Source organism: Salvelinus fontinalis, chromosome 3 (assembly GCF_029448725.1).
Source record: "Salvelinus fontinalis isolate EN_2023a chromosome 3, ASM2944872v1, whole genome shotgun sequence".
NCBI lineage: Eukaryota > Metazoa > Chordata > Actinopteri > Salmoniformes > Salmonidae > Salvelinus > Salvelinus fontinalis.
This window is the reverse complement of record NC_074667.1, coordinates 43,377,745-43,398,058: the sequence shown is the minus strand read 5'-3', so window position 1 is coordinate 43,398,058 and position 20,314 is coordinate 43,377,745. Positions and strand designations below refer to the sequence as shown.

The following is a 20,314-nucleotide window of genomic DNA, read 5'->3' as shown; positions in this document are numbered from 1 at the left end:
ATACCACTTCTTCATCTGGATTTACCACACCTATGACATTTATTCCAGGTTCGACCACAGAAAGGAGACCGTCAACGCAAAGCGAGACAGTGACCACAATTGTGCATACACAGACAGACAGTCAGTCAACACCAGACCACAGTTCAACCTCAAATGTTTTCCTTACGTCATTCACAACAATATCTACAACTCATCAGTGTAATGAAGAGGACTGTCAGTGTCATGGTGCTCCTTGTTTTTTCAATGACACTCTTGGCTTATGTAAATGCCATTGCTCTGACTTCACCTTTGGAGATTTGTGTATTTATGGAAGTAATGTCACCACAGTTTCCTTGGGTGAGTTTTCCTTTTCATTATAATTCCTTACTAAAGCCTCTACATGACTAGTAAAACATATATTGGTCAATGTTGTTTAACAAGTAAAGCTGAATGTCACCTAACTAAGTGTTTCATCATGAATGATTGATGCTATCATGCACCCATACATGTGGGGTTTTAACTTTACATAAAAGGACGAGACCTTTTGCACCAATGGTAGACCCATTAAACTTAGGGCTTGATTCAATCTGTGTCGAAATGTAAAGGTAGTTTCTGATTGACATTTACTTTGCCTGCTACCCATCCACATCACTCCGACGAACTGACGTTTCTTATCCACAATGACATTATCAACTTTCTACGATGACGTTATCAACTTTGATACTCTGACTAGTTAGATTTGTTAGAGACAATGCAACAATTTCTAGGATGGCAGTTTCAGACTGAATATGTGTAGCGATCGATAGAGCAGCGGAATTAAATTCAGTGTGAGTTGTCAGGCAAGCATTTACCATGAATGCAGTCTCTGCAAAAGCGGGAAGGAATATGGTCTTTCAATTTTTATCATCCTCTAGCGCTGAACTTTGGCGATACGGATTGAATCAAGCCCTTCTTCACTGCCCTGAATTTACTAATACAAAACGGGATTCTTTGTATGTTTGTACTTACATAGTCATGCATTTCTTTGCAGATAAGGCAGTACCAACCAGAAAGGCAAATGTCTCTTTGAGGATTATGAGGGAATTTGAGCCTGAGTATGAAAATATGAACTCCAGCAAGTCCCAAATATTAATCAAAACTTTGATTAAGGAGGTATGCAATATGTTTTTTTATGTTGTGTGATTTTGTAAAAACATTAATCATAAATGTGAAATGGTACAGTAATATATTTGAACAACTTAATACTAATGCAATAAGGTATCATTTGTTACTGAATAAAGAAGTAGTTACAATAACACATAGGCCTAAAATGGCTACCTGATATACAATTTTGACAGGATCAAAGTGAAATATATCAAATGTATATTTTTTCTTTTTGTTTTTCAGCTTAGTGTTCTCTGCAGGAGAGCAGATCCACAAAATTTTAAAGATGTACAAGTCATTCATCTAAAGTAGGTTATTATATTTTCAAAACTCAAGCATCTAAGAAGCTTAATTAAACAAACATTAATAAAATACACTTAAATACTGCAAATCAAATTCCTATAATATTAATCAACTATTGAACTTATGAAATGTGATTTATGTCTATTCTTCTAGACCTGGAAGTATTGTTGCAGAGAGCATAGCGGAATACACCTATCCCAACAATGCATCCCAAATTGATTTCCTCAACAATGAACTGGAACCCACACTTAGGAATATCTTGAACAACACAGATAACTTAATGGGCATCAGTCAAGCATTTGAAAATGTGCGAATCCAGTTGACCAACATCACCTTCCAACCGACAGAAATAAGGAGTAAGTAATGTTTGGCAATTGAAAACATGTATCATGCCTAATGTTTTTTTGTATTTGTAAATTGTAAATAGTTTCATTTTGTTTGAAAACCTTGTACAATCAAACTTTTATTGAATTTAGTAGAGATATGAGAGTAATTTTGATGGGGAATTGTTTTCTAATCAGATATTGCAGATTTGAGGCCATTTGTGGCCTGTCGTCTGGGTTTTGCCAACTACACAGAAGAGCTCTCTGATGGCAGCTGGAAGTGTGTGGGGCCTTGTAAACAGTATCCAGACTACTGTCATAGACACGGAGAATGCTTTAATAATGTTCAAAGTGGACCTATTTGTCTGTAAGACCCTATTTGTTTTCAGAATTTATTCAATCTGATAAAGTGCATTCGGAAAGTATTGAGACCCCTTTACTTTTTCCACATTTTGTTACGTTACAACCTTATTCTAAAATGGATTCACTTGTTTTTCCCCCATCAAACGACACACAATACCTCATGACAAAGCAAAAACTCTGTTTTTTAAAAATGTTTGCAAAAAAGGGAAATACCACATTTACATAAGTATTCAGACCCTTTACTCAGTACTTTATTGAAGCATCTTTGACAGCGATTACAGCCTTGTCTTCTTGGGTCTTTCATTTTTTTTTTATTAAGTCAGTTAAGAACAAATTCTTATTTACAACGACAGCCTGATGCTACAAGCTTGTGGCCTGCATTCTTCTCTGCAGATCCTCTCAAGCTCTGTCAGGTTGGATGGGGAGCGTTTCTAGACAGCTAATTTCAGGTCTCTCCAGAAATGTTCAATCGGTTTCAAGTCCAGGTTCTGGCTGGGCCACTAAAGGACATTCAGAGACTTGTCCCGAAGCCACTCCTGCGTTGTCCTGTTGGAAGGTGAATGTTCGCCCCAGTTTGAGTTCCTGAACGCTCTGTAGCAGGTTTTCATCAAGGATCTCTCTGTACTTTGATCTGTTCATCTTTGCCTCGATCCTGACTAGTCTCTCTGCCGCTGAAAAACAGCCCCACAGCATGATGCTGCCACCACCATGCTTCACCGTAGGGATGGTGCCAGGTTTCCTCCAGACGTGACGCTTGGCATTCAGGCCAGGAGTTCAATCTTGGTTTCATCAGACCAGAGAATCTTGTATATCATGGTCAGAGTCTTTAGGTGTCTTTTGGCAAACTCCAAGCGGGCTGTCATGTGCCTTTTACTGAGGAGTGGCTTCCGTCTGGCCACTCTGCCTTGAAGGCCTGATTGGTGGAGTGCTGCAGAGATGGTTGTCCTTCTGGAAGGTTCTCCCATCTCCACAGAGTAACTCTAGAGCTCTGTCAGAGTGATCATCGGGTTCTTGGTCAAGGCCTTCTCCCCTGATTGATCTAGGAAGAGTCTTGGTGGTTCTAAACTTCTTACATTTAAGAATGATGGAGGCCACTGTGTTTTTGGGGACCTTCAATGCTGCAGAAATGTTTAGGTACCTTTCCCCAGATCTGTACCTCGACACAATCTTATCTCAGAGCTCTATGGACAATTCCTTCGACCTTATGGCTTGGTTTTTGCTCTGACGTGCACTGTCAACTGTGGGACTTATATAGACAGATGTGTGCCTTTCCAAATGATGTCCAATCAATTGAATTTACCACAGGTGGACTCCAATCAAGTTGTAGAAACATCTCAAGGATGATCAATGGAAACAGGATGCACCTGAGTTCAATTTCGAGACTCATAGCAAAGGTTCTGAAAACTTATGTAAATAAGGTATTTCTGTTTTTTTTATTTATAGTAAATTTGTAAAAATTTTGAAAAGCCTGTTTTCGCTTTGTCATTACTGGGTATTGTATATAGATTGCTGAGGACTTTTTGTTTGTATCCATTTTAGAATAAGGCTGTAACATAGAATTGGAAAAAGTCAAGGGGTCAAAATAATTTCCCAAGGCACTGTATGTACCGTATGTAGTGCTTGGATTTTGGTACATGCTAAGTTGTGTTACACAATGTTACAAAGTAATTTCAGTTAATTAAATGTAACCAAATTAAATGTTGAACCATAAATGCTGAAGCAGTATGCATCATAACCCCCTCACTGTTTGACAAAGGTGCTATGAGTCTTCCCTGGAGCAGTATCATGGACCCCAGTGTGAGCGCTTCCGCAGGGGAAGAGGTTTCTATGCTGCACTCTTTGGCGCACTGGGGGCAGGCATCCTCCTCATACTTGCTCTCATCGTGGTTATCGTGGTCCTGCGAAGGAACCGTGGGGGACGTTGGTGGGTATCATAACATAATACATGCAGATTCTTGTATGCCATGCAAATGATTGCTTGATTTGAAGTAAATTAGATGCAATCTGTGTAAGGAATATAATTGTATGGTTTAAAATAAATTGTTTTCATAACTCAGGAACATTGACAAGCTACCTGCCAGAAGACTGATGTCTCTCAATGAGGACTTTTTTGACTTCACACAAAGAGGTATGCTCATCTCTGCCTCTATGTCCCAATGACTGACAACTAGAATATTATACTCTCTATAATATATTCCCAACACTCATTTGTTTTCATTTTGATTGTAGACCTCGGTCCATACCATGGCAGTTCACCAGTCTACACAAACACTGATTTAGTTGACGAAGGCTGCAGGAATATTCAGCCTGCATCTTGACAATGTTGACACAACATAAAATGTGAGTACAATTACAGACGTTATACTGTAATTTCTGTTGTTTCATGTCTTTCATATTTGTCAAAATCTTACAATCTTTGCTGTGAATGAAAAATGACATCTAGTAATGAGTGGCAATAAATATTAAATATAGTATCTACACTTCAACATTACACCTCTCTATATGCTATAATAACAAATATTTACATGTAATTACTTTCACAGTCTAGAGCACCAGCTGTTTATGATTCTCTATTTTAATGAATAATAATGTTGACATTTGAAGTGATATGACTATCCATGATGTTTTCTCAGGTGAAGACCCAATGGCCAACAATAATAGATTTTCTTCAAAATAACACAGAATATAGTATTCATGCTGCCTAAAATGTTTTCTCAGTTACCACAAATAATTATGCTTTATAATATGCATAATCATTGTGAATCAAATTATTTTTGTACTGCAGCTATTTTACTAGAATGTTAAAGCATAAGGCTACACACTACTGTCATTCGAGGACTTGATAAATAAAATGAGATCTAGATGAACTATTTCCTGGCATTAAAGACTACCCGGTATGATTGTTAGATGTGTATGTTACATCTGTTGACTAAGTGTAATATGTAACTTCTGGGCTTTGGGTTCACATATACATTTTAATTTGACAAATATTTAAATAAACGGTGAGACGAATCATATGCGTCCTTTTCTTCCATCTTTAAATGGAATGTAATATTTTCATATTTATCTAATATCATGTGGCAATTACAACCTATGTGCGCTAGGGGGAGCACACATCCTTTTTTCCAACAACAACTGCATGTGCTTTCAGAAAGTTAGGGAAGAGCATCACGAATAAAATAACAGTATAACAAAGAACACAAATAAAAACAGTTTTCTCTTTGAACGTGTTGGCAATAATATCATGCAACAGGTTCAGTTCACATCATGCAATGTTCAGTTGCATGACATTTAGCGTTATTTCCAATGTTTGAAGAGCTGTTGCTTGTAGCCTGGTGGTTAGAGCGTTGGGCCAGTAACCAGCAGGTAGCCTAGTGGTTAGAGCGTTGGGCCAGTAACCAACAGGTAGCCTGGTGGTTAGAGCGTTGGGCCAGTAACCAGCAGGTAGCCTAGTGGTTAGAGCGTTGGGCCAGTAAACAGCAGGTAGCCTGGTGGTTAGAGCGTTGGGCCAGTAACCAGCAGGTAGCCTAGTGGTTAGAGTGTTGGGCCAGTAACCAACAGGTAGCTTGGTGGTTAGAGCGTTGGGCCAGTAACCAGCAGGTAGCCTAGTGGTTAGAGCGTTGGGCCAGTAACCAGCAGGTAGCCTGGTGGTTAGAGCGTTGGGCCAGTAACCAGCACGTAGCCTGGTGGTTAGAGCGTTGGGTTCAGTAACTGAAAGGTCGCTGGATTCAATCCCTGAGCCGACAAGGTAAAAATATGTTGTTCTGCCTCTGAGCAAGGCAGTTAACCCACTGTTCCCTGGGTGCTGAAGATGTGGATGTTAATTATAGCAGCCACCCGCACCTCTCTGATTCAGAGATGCATTCAGTTGTACAACTGACAGGTATCCCCTTTCCCTTTAATTCCCTCTAGGTATTACTGCTGATAGCCTACAGAGTATTGGAAGTAGAGGGACAGGTAGCATTTTGTGCCGTCTGTGCCAGTACTGCCAATGTGATGCATTCTCTGGGCTCTTATACTGTATCCAATCTGAAGCATTATTCAAGCTGGTATTTCACTCTGCCTTTTTATCTTTTGAATCCTGTTTATTCCTTTGATCATGTTGTTTCAGTTTTGTATAGACATAGATGAAAGTCTATGATTCAAACATGACAGTTTTTGTATCTAAGACACTACAACATTCGATGGACCCTTTTTAATTCAATGTTTTATTTGACCCCTCCCTCTCCCCCACATCAATAGAAAACAGCCATAATGTTGTCTCTACCACAGACTATAACCAGACATTTATAATCTTGCTGTAGACTTAGAGGACATTCAGACATTGCAACCACACTGCAATATTTGTCACAGACATCTGCAGGCAAAACCACAAAGGTTATATATATATATTTATTATTTTAATAATAGCAGCCATAAAAAGTGGGAGATTGTTCCATTGGGTAAATCTCACACCTTGTCAGCCTTGAGGTAGAACATGGTTAAGAAAATGAACACTGACCCCTGCATGTTCCTGCCGTGTTTGTGTGATGTGTCTTGTGGTTAATGTACGTTTTTCTTGCATGAATTCACAAATGCGTCACACAGACCAGATTCATTATTGCTCTTCGTCTTGATTTTGTGTACTTGCGCTTTACTGTCCCCATTTGGGACCATCATTTAAATAGATAGCCCTTGTCACCATCTGTTGCCATGGCCACCATCCATGCTGTTGCCTAGCAGCTCACCTGAGCGAGAGCCAGGTGAAAGAGATGGCAGGTGGCCTAGATCACACTGCTGCCTTTTGTTCCTCTGAGGACACAGCACCATCACCATCAATTGACCATAATACTAAATGCTTACAGCAAAAAGGAATGGTAATTTATGAGCTACCCTTTCCAGAGACAATAACGAATGTACTGTATAAGAATAATGTTGAGCAGGTGACCACACCCTATATTGGATTTGGCTAATGATTTCAGTCCTGCTCTGTGTGCATAGCTGTCCTGTACTATAAAAATGAGTAACTGCACTGACAAATCTTTTCAAATAAGATAACTTTTCCAGTCATCATTCAAGCTATGGACTCAGTGAAACAAGGCAACATGAAGCACTGAAGACCTGAGGAACCAGGTTACCTGGCCTCTGAGTTGCTCAACAGGTAGCCGGGGGGAGAGTCATACTTCCAACCAGGAAGGGGAAGGTAATGTATACCTGTCTGAATCAGTCGCTCTGCTGTGTGTTTGGACTGCAGCCAACTGTAATGAGGCACTGCACGAGGGTGTGGGTGGGGGTGATAAAACAGGCCAAACAGCTGAATCAGAGTTCATCTCACACCATTCAACAGAGTACAGAACAAAGGCCGATTCATAAATAAGCCATTTTATTTTTCCCTTTAAAAGACTGATACATTGATCAAATATTCATAATGACTAGTGTATTTATATTAAATAAACACAACATCGTGGTCTTTACTCCCAGTGCATTTGTTTCACCACAGCAGATGTCAATTATTTTCAATTAACTAGTCTTCATTTGATTTCATGGTTTACGATAAGACATGGGAATAGGTTAAGATTAAATAACATATCAGTGTACAATGTAAACAATGTATTATACATTAAATATAAAACGACATGGCCTCTACTAGGTTTGTTTTCCCTTTGAGGGAAAATGTACTTAAGTGACCATTTGACTGTAGAGCTAATCTGCTATCCAATTCAACCACCATGTTTTATATCCAGGGTTACTTCGATGCACTTGCTAAATTCACTATGTCATCATTATGGTTCTTGAATAATCTATTACAATAAAATCCATATCATTTCCTGGCCGCCAGCAGCCAAAGTCTCTGGACCACACCCACTGCAATCATGTCAGGCAGGAATGCATTAGCAGAACAGGAATGTCTGTTTCAGGTAGGTAAGCCCCACACAGTCAAGCGTAATATGTCTATGTTATGAGCCCAACGTCTCTGGGATCCACGATCACTTGGTGTAGTCGAAATATTGTCAAAGGAAAGGTCCGGTCATTCTGTTATATGGTAAATGGACTATGGTTAGTGAAGTAGTGGTTTGGATTTTAATACACTTCATATTTTCACTAAGGGCGTTTGAGAAATATTTCAGTTTCAATTTAGAGGTTTCATTTCAAATTATTTTAGGATTACGTTCCACAAGGTTTTGGGGTATATATTGATTTGTATTGTCATTGGGAGGTAGTATTGAAGACAATTAGTGACAGACAATGACTCACAGCTTGACCAGCTACTGAGCTGCCCAAACAGTAAGAAAATCATACATTCACATTTGTTCAACAGGCACATTTTTGTGCAACACAAAATGACCTGGACACTGACAGTAGCATAAGGGTTAGGGAGGACTCTCTTTACGACCGTGTATTTGGCAGCAGTGCTGAAAACAGGCAGAGAACAGTAACAAATATTGTTAACCTAGTTTTCTACGATATGGTAGAAAAGTCACAAAATCAGCAGGGAAAACACAAACACAGTTGCACCACACGCACAAAGTACAAACTGCACTAGACATTCCACTGGAGATCGGCATACCATTATTCCACTCTCCCACTGGTACAGAGCGTATGTCCATTGAGGGAAACACAGAAATACACTTCCATTCATAAACATAGTGGCCTGAGTAAGACTGAAATATCAACAAGGCAGGAAACATGTGCATTCCTATATTCATGCTTATACATAATAGGAGTTAGAGTGGGGATGTGGGTGGAGAATCCTTCATAAAGGGTTTCAATACATTGGCCTCTTCTTTAGACTTCATATATGCAATACGAGATAATGATTGCTTTACTGACCCTTTGTCCCCAAGTTCTGAGACACAAAAGCAATATCAAAAACAACATACACCTCACAAAACTTCCTATACATGTGACACACACACACACAACTGAGAACTTGAGGCAGCTTATACGCTAACTGCACCACTGTATCAGAAAAACATTTACATATACTCAATGTACTAAAATATTAAATCATATAAAAAGAAAACTCTAAAAATGGTTACATATTACCCACACACTCAATAGTTAGAGACAATATTTAGATCATGCATCTTTGTTGTAGTTGCAGTTCCTAAAGTCCCAGTAACTGTAAATGGTATATCAAATACCCTGTTTTTAGAATAGCGAGGTAAAAACTACCAAAGTCGTCAGTGTTAAAGCAGCAGTAAGTGTTTGAAGGCCTCAGCGTCCTGAGGCACTGTGTCCCCAGTGGTTGATTGCGCATGTCCACTGGAGTCCTTCCCTAATTTGTCTCCTCCGGGTCAAACTATATCCACCTGTACTTTCCTCTTGGTCTGACAATCCCATTCTGGGTCTGAAGCCCCTCTACTGCGACCTGCCGGGCAGTCCACATCCTGGAGTATCTTCTCCGGGTAAAGTTTGTCCAGGTTGGCCGGCCGCTGTGGGAGCAGGAAGTAGTGTGTGGTGCTGGCCTTCCTGCCGTTCTCCATGACAGGCAGGATGCAGGGAGACCCCTCACTGTTCTGCCTCTGTAAACCCCAGCTCACGTACTTAGGGTCTGGGGCAAAGCTCTGTGTGGGGGGCATAACACCGTTAAGGTACGAGGGGAGGCTCTTGGGGCTGGGGGTACGGGAGCTGCCTTGAGACAACAAAGGGTCCCTGGGGGGCACCTTGGGGGGCTTGTCCTCGTCACTATATGCCCCAGACGACACCTCGGCTGACCAGCGGCGGTAGTCTGCAGTCTTGATGGGTCGTGGGGGGATGGGCACGCGGGGGGGCACCATTGGTTTGTCCATGCCCTGAGTGTGGCGGTGGTGACAGGGCAGGCGCAGCGACGTGGGCTTGTTGAAGGAGCCAGCAGGGCCGGAGTGAGAGCGCCGCAGCTTCCTCTGGGCTCGGTCCTGCTGTCTGGGACACACTGGCTGCTGCTCTGCTTGCTCCCGCACCTCCTGCTCCAACCTCTGTTGCTGTTCCTGCTGCTCGTGCTGTTGCCGCTGTTGTTCCTGTACCCGCTGTTGTTCCTGTACCCGCTGTTGCTCCTGTACCCGCTGCTGCTCCTGTACCCGCTGCTGCTCCTTCTGTTGCTGTTGTCTTTGCTGGCCCGCAGGTCCCTCATAGTAGGCATAGTTAATCTGCCCACAGCCCCTGAAGCTCCTGCGGCTGGGGGCTCCATAGCGAAAGGCAGAGGGTTTGGGGTGACACTGCTCAGGCACCAAGCAGCGTTGGTCATCTGAACTGGTGAAGAACTCCACCTCATTGTCCATGGCCTGGTCAGGGGAAAGGTCTGCCCGCCCAGGGAGAGGAGGCAGGGGTTTGGCACCCCGGCTAGGTGTGTGGGGGGGACTGCAGTGTTCGTACACAGACAACCTCTGGAAGGACGGGACCACCTGGTCATCCTCAGCAGGGCTAGGGGTGGAGGGCTCAGCGCTGGATGACAGGGACAGATGAGTGGGACGGGACTTCTTTGGGGGTAACCACTGTGCACCAGGGCTATGTTTCTGTCCTGCAGGGAGAAGGTGGTTAGAAAACCAATTCAATCAAAATATCAGCATTTGGTAACTACCAAAGAAAGTTACAACCATAGTGCACCACTAATTAACTTTAGCCAGGCTCCTGGCATGGTCCCTAGGTTAAACGGTTCCTGGAAGTGTGGAGGTCAGAGAGACACACATTACCGTAATTACTTGAAAGCATCTAGTTTTGGTCACATGCACACGGTACAGTGAAATACTTACTTGCTGACGCTCCTCAACAATGCAGTACAATAACATTAGTCAAGAATCAAATGCCAAATACAAAAGTAAAAAAAGAACAAGTCGTAATAAAAAGTATAAGAAAAGAGTAATAACTAGCATAAGTAGTATGTACATAATATACAGTATGATTGGTTGGTTAAACATTCCCCAGGATATACTTCAAGCAGATCCTGTGAAGCCAGCATTCTGGCTCTCTATTCTTATAGAAACAAGAACCTCCATCAGTTGGCTCAGAGACATGGTATTAAATCCCTCCTTGCAAGGCTGTGTATAAGGCAGAGGGCAAAAGGAAGGATTGTGGGTGTAAGTGGTGGTTGGTAACATAGAAATAGAATCTACAGTGGCTGGGTCCAGTACTTACTCTCAGAATTGAGTGATGGTGGCACCTGCTGCTGAAATGGAAAGTTGTATTCTGTTGGTGCTGGATCCATACTGAAGTACAAGCTGTAAAAAGGTATGATGCACATAGTTGAGTAATTGTCCCAGATACTGTACATGTAGTTATAGCAATTCCAACCATCCCTGCAGGAATACACTTAGTAAAATATAGATGCGTTTAAGGGGTTAATGGAACGCAGACCGCGTTATGGACCAGATTGGCGCACATTCAACAAACCTGATCTAACAAAGTGGATATTCGGATTGTAACAGGCCCACAATGTGGTTACTTAAGTCCGATTTTGATATATTTGCCTGTTTCGCTGCATAACATTTAGAAGTTGTCCCTTTTCAGGTTTAGAAGAAGTGACTGCTAAATGTTAACTCCCGTTTGTAAAGCTGGTTAGCATACAGAAATTGGTGGTGGCAGTCAAAATCGTTTCTAGGGGTAATGCAGTTGATTGGTGAAGATGACATGAACATGTGTTGGGGTTAACATGCATACAAGCATTATACTCTGATGTTACAAACAATAGCCTAAATGTAGATCTGGGATCTTTCCCAACAGCCCTTTTCCATGGAAATTCCAATGTTTTGGTTGAGTTCTATTGACTTTAAGGCATCTATGAACTAATAAAACATGTTCTTCTTGTAACTAAGGACTCACGTGGGGACTTACTTGTCCAGCTCATGGCGGTGGCTCCATGAGGGCTTGGCTTCAGCCATGCTGAGACAGTGACTGGCCCGCAGAAAGGGGCTGTCTGCAGGTAAACAGATCTCCTGGGCAGTCAGGCCCGCTGTGCACATGCTCCAGGCACAATTGGGTCGCATCAAAGCCAGGAAACACTCGGCTCGCCCAGCTGGCTGCTACTGCTGGACCTGTAACACAGACAAGAGGCAGGAACATGAGTGAAAGTGAACGGGGTCCAAGGCAGGAACCGGTAATAAAAGCACAATTAGATATACTCTTTATGTTCATTGACACATTTCCACCAACATGAGACAATCCTCTGCTGTTGTAGTTAGTCAATATCAGAACATCTCCAGTTAAAAGCTTTCTCCAAGTATCAGAAAAAAGGAAATCCAGTTTAAAAGCAAAACATGTGCTGTTTTATAACTCATCTCATGTTATTGTTCACACTATTTCATGAGGCCGATTCGACATTTTAAAGCGAATGTTCTGCTATTGTACACATTTTGCCATGAGTCTGAGAGAGAATTTTTCAGTTTTAAAACAAATTTCCTTTAATTCTACACATTTTGCCATAATATGCTATCTGGGGGCCCCCCAACATCATGGCTGAATTTTTAACCAAACCAATGACAGTGTCTTTTTACAACAGCAGAGTGTTGATTGAGTCCCAGCAGACAGGTAGCTCTGACTGCAAGAGATCTCTTGTAAATCAGACTGTTCCAGTAACCAGAGATATGCCTGGTGTTGCAAGCACTCCCAATGTCAGATGACCTGGATGTTCGAGTCATGTCAAATGTGTGTCAGGGCTGACTAAACAATGCAAGCAAGGTTCAGAGGGAGGAAATCAAGTCATATATGCAGAACAAAGTGTAAAAAAAAGAACACCAGCACATTATTAACTAAATGTTCCAATGTATTCCGTCTTCAGGAGAACATTCATCCCAGGTCAGATGAGTGATGGCCAGTAACTGTCATTCCTTCACGACACATTGATGTTTTATGTCTGTGTAGTGGGCAGTAATATTTGATAAGTATGATATATTGTATATACCTCACATGTGATTGGAATAAGATTAAGCAATTAGCCTATTAAAATGTTTATCTGACTCCATTAAGATAATTAGCAATATGCAATAGTTACAGTAATAGGCAATGAAGAAATATCTGAGAATGGAATTCTAAATACAAGTTATTTATTTTGTAAAATGAATGTATTCACAAAAGTCATAAAGCTTAAGTTAAAGCATTAACAAACGTTACAACGCATTATACCACAGCATTGTTGAATACTCGTTTCTGACTTGGAAGGGCATTCTAGAATGGACATTAAAACCAGTTAACGGCACAGTTGGAAAAAATGTCGGGACACCTTGCAATCATGACGCAATAAGCGCCAACACATGCAGACTGTACTTGCTACAAAGTTACAGAAAGCTAAACCAACAACCACACAAACGGAAATTGGATACATTTGAAACGCAGGTCTAACGAGGAAAAAAATGTAGCTAGCTAGCATTGATTTGTGCATAGACATTTTTGGAGCATCTGATGACCTAACTTGGTGAACATGAATTTCTCTGGTCCCTACTGTTGCAGTCATGACGCAAGTAGCACTATGCTGTAAAATACTCCCACGTTTCTAGTTTGACCAGCAACTTATATTTTTTCATTTGCTTATTATATTAGTAGGTTTTCTAGCAACAAACTATTTAGCTAGCTTCTGGCTGCAGAGTTCATGACTGTGTTAGCCGTAGCTAGCAAGCAAAGAATAAGAACATTGCCAGCGAGCATGTCAACGGAACATAAAGAACAAACGACTGGCAACCAAAAGATGAAAGTATGAATTTGCTTATATAAATTAAAATGTTTTATTTCTACCGGTAAATGTGATTATAGTATTGTTTTCTTTGGCATCTGTGGGATAAACATCTTAAACAAACGCAACGGAATAAACTTTGCAGTTATTCTGGCTGCAGAGGTCGTGACTGTATAGCCGTAACTAGTTGGTTAGCTAGCAGCAAGCAAGGAATAAGAACAACTGGGTCGCATCCATCAATATCAAATCAAACTAATCGAACGAACGACTGGGTTGCGTCTCTAGCAACCAAAAGATAAGTATTAATTTGCCTATGAAAATATCAACGAAACAAAGATATGCCTACTGGTAAATGAGTGCTTTCTTTGGCAACTGTGGTAAAAGCGGGATAAACACCTCCGTTCTGTACATTGCCTTAGAAAAATGAACTCTGCTGCATTGTACATTATTTCCAAGGTAATGTACAGAACATTGGTATTTATCCCTTACTTATTCTAAGCATGGTTAGAGAGAGAGACAAAGAAACCATGGTGTGTGCCATGGCCCATAGCTCATGAGAGGGAGAGATAAAGAGTGTAGGTATCTCACCACAGAAAGTCAGGAACATAAGAGGAAGAACAATTAATCGAATACCATTTTATAAGCATCTGAGTTGTTTGGATTCAAATTCTGAGCTGTTGACCAATAGTATTACTGTAAATTTAACCTCCAGATATCAGACCTACATGTAATCACAACAGAACCTCTGCTTCTCAGAGGTGTGACAATGGGGGTTGGCAAGATCAACACAGAATGCTAAATTCCTGAGAAGACAATAAAACCTGCATAGAGTGTTGCTAAGAGGAGTCAATTTTGGGGGCTGGGCTGCCCTACATACAGACCATAAACTTATTCTGGTGGCATGACCTTTAATTAGGAACCTGTGGCCAGAAAGAGGGGAATGAGTGCATCACACAACAGCCGCTGACTTCCTTTGGGTAGAGTGGCTAGACCTAATCTGGGGGACTAAGGGTCATCTCTGCTCAACTGATGGAGACCATAACTTCACAGAAGTCTTGCCATTTACAGCTGATCATATGGAGGAATAGTTCAGTCAATGCGTGTTGCGGTTTGTATGTACAATAAATTCATGGCCAGAACAATATCTATCTATCGTCAACCATCCATCAAGAAGTAAGAACATATCCATGGTCTTTTAAGAACTCAGCAGTTCTAGAGAATGGACAGATTGATGTGCTTCCCAGACAGCTGGTCATTCAGAAACAAAGCTCTGGAACAGCCCAGGACATCAGCTCAGGCCAAATTGCCCAACGTGGCATCTCTCCCATCCCTTGCCCAGGGCCCTGGATTCAGTTCGGAGGGGATAGTACGCAACTTGATCCTTGATAATGAACTCTGAGAGGCTCGCACTTCCTCTGGCAACAGGTGCAAAAACAGTTCATCCTGGCACTGGTTAACCATAGTTTAGATTTTGTTTATTTAGAGGCTTAAAAGAAATAGAGCCCACACACTCATAAGCTTCACCATGTACCTTCATTCACAAAAAATACATGTTTAGATCCTGCAAGAAACTTCGTCAGATCACGTCAATGTTGTTTGTTTGAATAAAGGTACGTGGTGGCGCTTACGAGTGTGAGGGCTCCATTTATTTTATACCAATCTTTTTCGGCCCTGCACCCCACTTAAGGATGTGCGTTTGATCAGTTTACTAGTGTATTTAGAGGCAACACCAGGATTAAACACATGTGGTAGTCATGGAGACATAATGAATGGGAACATTGCAGGCAAATTATTTCAAAGAGCAGAGGATTTTTTGTTGTGTGGGAAGACAAGAGGTGTGGTACACACTTGTGATGATGACCATCTCTATTTGACATACATAGCGTACTATCAAAAGAGTAATACACAGGCCTATTCGAGCTCAGCACAGTCACTCCAGGCCAAGAGGTATGGTTTTACACACATTATATGCTACACACTAACATGAGAACTTTGTGCACATCTGATAAATCACACATTTTCCCTACAGTGCACTACTTTCGGCCAGAGCCCTATATGGTAACATTTCGGGACATAACCTTACCATACACAGCGACATTAGGCACATAAAAACATAGAAAGAAGAGGTTCACACCCCACTTACGACATCAATGCAGCGGTTTCCCGAGCAACCATACCCGCTCTACCTGTGCTGCAAGCAAACAGTGCACACACCCCCTTGCTTTACAGGATTGATTGTTCGAGTTTAAAAGTAGGTGGCTCACTCCATAAAATACGTTTTTTCCAATCTCAAGTAACTGATGAAATAAGGATCCATCACTTCTTGATTCTTGACATCGTCAGTAAGCCGGGGGATTGCCAGGGACCTCACGATAGAATATTATCATGATACTTAGCTGTCGATACGATAGGTATAGCGATTCTATAGGTTTCGCGGTTCTGTATGAATGCTATTCCATACTGGGATTTTATTGCGATTCGCTGTTCCAAACATATTGCTCGCTATATGTCTGCTGCACATGGACAAGAAAGAGCCATGAGAAAACGAGTTTTGATCCGTCACGGAAATAAAAGTGCTGAAAACATATTGGCTCAAGATTTTAAAAGATGGAGAGCAAGCTAAAGCAAAAAACAATACTGTAGTTTTGGTGCAGGTACAGCTGACTAGCGCAAAAACAACAGTAATATCGTTAAAAATAATATTGCGATATTATTTTTGCGATATATATATATATATATACCGATATGCAGCTATCAATTTTTCACCCCAAATCAGTACAGTTATATATCGGTATTGTATTTACATGACATGGGTCATACACTTAATTCCAGTATGTGACTGATTTGGTCTCTAAAGAACCAAATCGCTGTCACATACTGGAATTAAAAGCGCAGGCCTAATTTTAGCTATACAGGGAGAACACGTTGTTCCAACCTTGAATAGATTAACATATTGTATAGTAGTGTTTAGTATGAAAAGGCATATTAGTATAATAAAGATATTATAACGGCGGGATACAATGTACCGGCTGAGATAAGAGATTGCATCAAACCCTGCTGCCGTCATCACACACACACACACACACACACACACACACACACACACACACACACACACACACACACACACACACACACACACACACACACACACACACACACACACACACACACACACGTCACTGCAAATCAAGATGTTTTTAGAGCTCACCTTACAACCTCGCAGTTTTCCCTCAGCTGTTACTTAGAAACGTTAAGAATCCTCTTCTGGCGACAGTTATACTTCCCGTGTTGTTTTGCAGTAGACGTTAGTATAGCCCAACTTACAAGCTTCAGTCTGCTATTGTACTGAGCAGAAATAAAGTACAACGCATTTGGTACAGTAACTATTCTTTCTGTTCTGAGACACTACTCAATAAATACTATTGTTGTGAGTGATGTTCTTTTAAGCTCCACCACGCTACAAGAATATACTTTGGCTCCGCCTTTCACCCAACTCTTAAAGACACAGCTTTCCATTTAGCGACCTGCACACACAACACCTGCACAGTCGACTATTGATGAAGATATTATGTTTCACTTTACATGAATAATGTATATGCATACCTAAAATAATTTATGCGGCTATATGTGTTTTGCAGGCTTCACTAAGAATTATACATTTACAGATATTTCGTGTAATTAATAGTTGGTACACATTGATTAAAATTGTGTGATTGCTTTATTACAAAAACCTTTATTTAACTATACAAGGCAGTTAGGAACAAATTCTTCTTTTCAATGACGGCCTAGGAAGAGTGGGTTGACTACCTTGCTCAGGGGCAGATTTTCACCTTGTCAGCTCAGGGATTTGATCTTGCAACCTTTCGGTTACTAGTCTAACACTCTAACCACTAGGCTACCTGCCACCCCTTTACGGTACAGTAGGCTACAATGGCCTTCAAACTGAACTCTGAACCTCAAAGTCAGTTCCAGTGCATTTTTTCATTGTTCCCCTCTAATCAGGGACTGAATTAGACATGGAACACCAGGTGTGTGTAATTAATTATCAGGTAGAACAGAAAACCAGCAGGCTCCGGACCTCATAGCGTAAGAGTTGAAAATCCCTGGGCAACACTATCATCTGACATAACTAAAGTCAGTTTTATCTACAGTCCTTGAGTGTTGTACATTTTATTGTATGTTGCAGTATTTTAGGTTTTACAGATTATGCTGGGAGTAAGTGTTTAGAGTGCTTATCAACAACAAATAAATACAGCACAAATTGTGGCCTTTGGAGACCGTAGTCTTACACTTTTGTATTAGTTGGACTGGAGAGAGGGGAATACATATTGTACGGTAAGTTGGCTAAATTGCATTTTGCATTACAGCATGAAGATAAGGATCATTTTTGTTAGCAACTCAGGTAGGGATTAAATGAGCTGTTCTGTGCTCATGGCTTTGTGTGACGCCACACTGGCTGATCCCTGGCAGTCCCTGGGCAGACAGAGGTTGTTTGAGGACCCAGACTGAATCTTAACCTGTCTGAACACCACTGCATAGCACAGAGAATACAACACACACATACCTCTGTCAGTCTTATTCTGGATGTACCATAGACTTTATCAACACTCCGTTTGTAGCTGTGCTTTATCGTTTCCAGCTAGACTCAGTGGAACAAAGACAAAATGAATGTAAACGCTCACACACAAAGCTGAGGGGAGACAGAGAGAAGTAGAGAGGAGGAGTAGGTTTAGGTAATACGGATGTCTTCAGTGGAGATAAGGAGGTAGGCACAGGGTCGTTCCATGTCGATTTCAGCAAACCATCACACCCACCATTTCAGATTGTTCTGAAAGTGTTCTTGTAGTTGGAAACAGATAAGCATTCCGGAAACATTAGTTTGTTGAAATTTATTTTGATCTCTGAGAAATTAAGCTACTTGATTGCACCCAAGTGTATAGGATTCATATACTATTAAATAATTATAGTACCCAACATCCGATTTGGGCCAAACTTTTTCCTAACAATGAGTAAGACATGAGGAATCCGAAGAAGTGGTCAAAAGCCATCCACGGACCCCCCACACCCTATGCCAATCCCACCCCAACAAGTATATACAGTAGTATCAGCTCTTTATGTTTGACAAGTAGTATGGAAATGCGGCTCAGAGTATTGTTTCTTCATCCTATGTAATGTATTCTCAGTGAATTTGGTGATGGTTTTTGCCCCAGTTCAGAGAAATGTGTAATTGAAGTGGTTGAGTTTGTCCCATCCTAGATCCTTATATTACCAGGTTTGACAACTAGATGGTGTTGTTCCTGCTATCCATACTACTTCTCACACATAGAGAAGTGAAACTAAATACTAATTGTTGGGGTGGAATTTCCGTGGGGTTTGGAGGGGGGGGGGGGGTCTGTGGGTGGCTTTTGACTATTTCTTTGGATTCCTCATGTCTAACTCATTATTAGCAAAAAGTTTGGTCCAAACCGGGTGTTAGGTACTATATTTATTCAATATTATATGATATGAATCGTTAATTTCTCAGAGATTCAATTATATTTCAACAAACTAATGTTGCAAGAATGCTAATCTTATCTGGTTTGAACAACATAAACAATTTCAGAACAATCTGAGATGGTGGGTGTTGAAATCCTCTTTGTTGTGCTTTTTGAGGTGGATCGACCCTCAGCAAACACACAGAGAAACACTCTTATCGCCGCAGTATATTATCCTGCATGGTAACTGAATGGAGTCCACGTCGTCTGACTGTTGCTCCTTATCTGATGCCTGTGGACATTTCTGTTTACCTGGGACCTGTTCTGTGTTTGTCAGAATATTGACTGGGCAGCTCAGATGATGAAACAACAGAAATGTCCTTTATAGACTTTACTCTGGTCATAATGTCCCATACCAGTCACTCAAGTCGGACACTATATCTCTCTGTCTGCTTGAATATCTGCTGGAACAACTCCGGCCATTATAAACTTTGTGTGTGTCCGTTCAACCTACACTATATAAACAAGGGTATGTGGACACCCCTTCAAATTAGTGGATTCGGCTATTTCAGCCACACCCGTTGCTGACAGGTGTATAAAATCGAGCACACAACCATGCAATCTCCATAGACAAACATTGGCAGTAGAATGGCCTTACTGAAGAGCTCAGTGACTTTCAACGTGGCACTTCATAGGATGCCACCTTTCCAACAAGTCAGTTCGTCAAATTTCTGCCTGCTAGAGCTGTCCTGGTCAACTGTAAGTGCTGTTATTGTGAAGTGGAAATCTCTAGGAGCAACAAAGGCTCAGCCGCGAAGTGACAAGCCACACAAGCTCACAGAATGGGCCTGCCGAGTGCTGAAGCGCGTAGCGCATAAATCGCCTGTACTCACTTGCAACACTCACTACCGAGTTCCAAACAGCCTCTGTCAGCAAAATAACTGTTCGTCGGGAGCTTCATGAAATGGGTTTCAATGGCCGACCAGCCGCACACAAGGCTAAGATCATCATGTGCAATGCCAAGCGTCAGCTGGAGTGGTGTAAAGCTCGCCGCCATTGGACTCTGGAGCAGTGGAAACGCGTTTTCTGGAGTGATGAATCACACG

The 20,314-nt window shown here is 41.4% G+C and overlaps 2 protein-coding genes across 3 annotated transcripts; one reads left to right on the top strand and one right to left on the bottom strand.

The window, feature by feature from the left end:
* LOC129851552 (mucin-3B) lies at positions 1 to 4,271 on the top strand. Its single transcript, XM_055918169.1, has 7 exons — positions 1 to 336; positions 1,010 to 1,131; positions 1,366 to 1,430; positions 1,579 to 1,781; positions 1,947 to 2,115; positions 3,868 to 4,035; positions 4,169 to 4,271. Exons 1-7 carry the CDS (start codon positions 33 to 35, stop codon positions 4,269 to 4,271), a joined length of 1,134 nt encoding a protein of 377 aa, XP_055774144.1. The 5' UTR covers positions 1 to 32.
* Positions 4,272 to 7,456: 3,185 nt separating this feature from the next.
* Positions 7,457 to 17,161, bottom strand: LOC129849536 (ERBB receptor feedback inhibitor 1-like). 2 transcript variants are annotated; one of them, XM_055916352.1, is made up of 4 exons: positions 16,943 to 17,161; positions 11,901 to 12,100; positions 11,205 to 11,287; positions 7,457 to 10,590 (listed from the first exon to the last, which is right to left on the bottom strand). In XM_055916352.1, the coding sequence occupies exons 2-4, from the start codon at positions 12,050 to 12,052 to the stop codon at positions 9,389 to 9,391; spliced, it is 1,437 nt and encodes a 478-aa protein (XP_055772327.1). In that variant the 5' UTR covers positions 12,053 to 12,100; positions 16,943 to 17,161; the 3' UTR covers positions 7,457 to 9,388. The 2 variants fall into 2 exon arrangements, with proteins under 2 accessions (XP_055772327.1, XP_055772337.1); XM_055916362.1 differs by lacking the exon at positions 16,943 to 17,161 and having other exon boundaries at positions 11,889 to 11,991.
* Between the last annotated feature and the right edge of the window lie 3,153 nt (positions 17,162 to 20,314).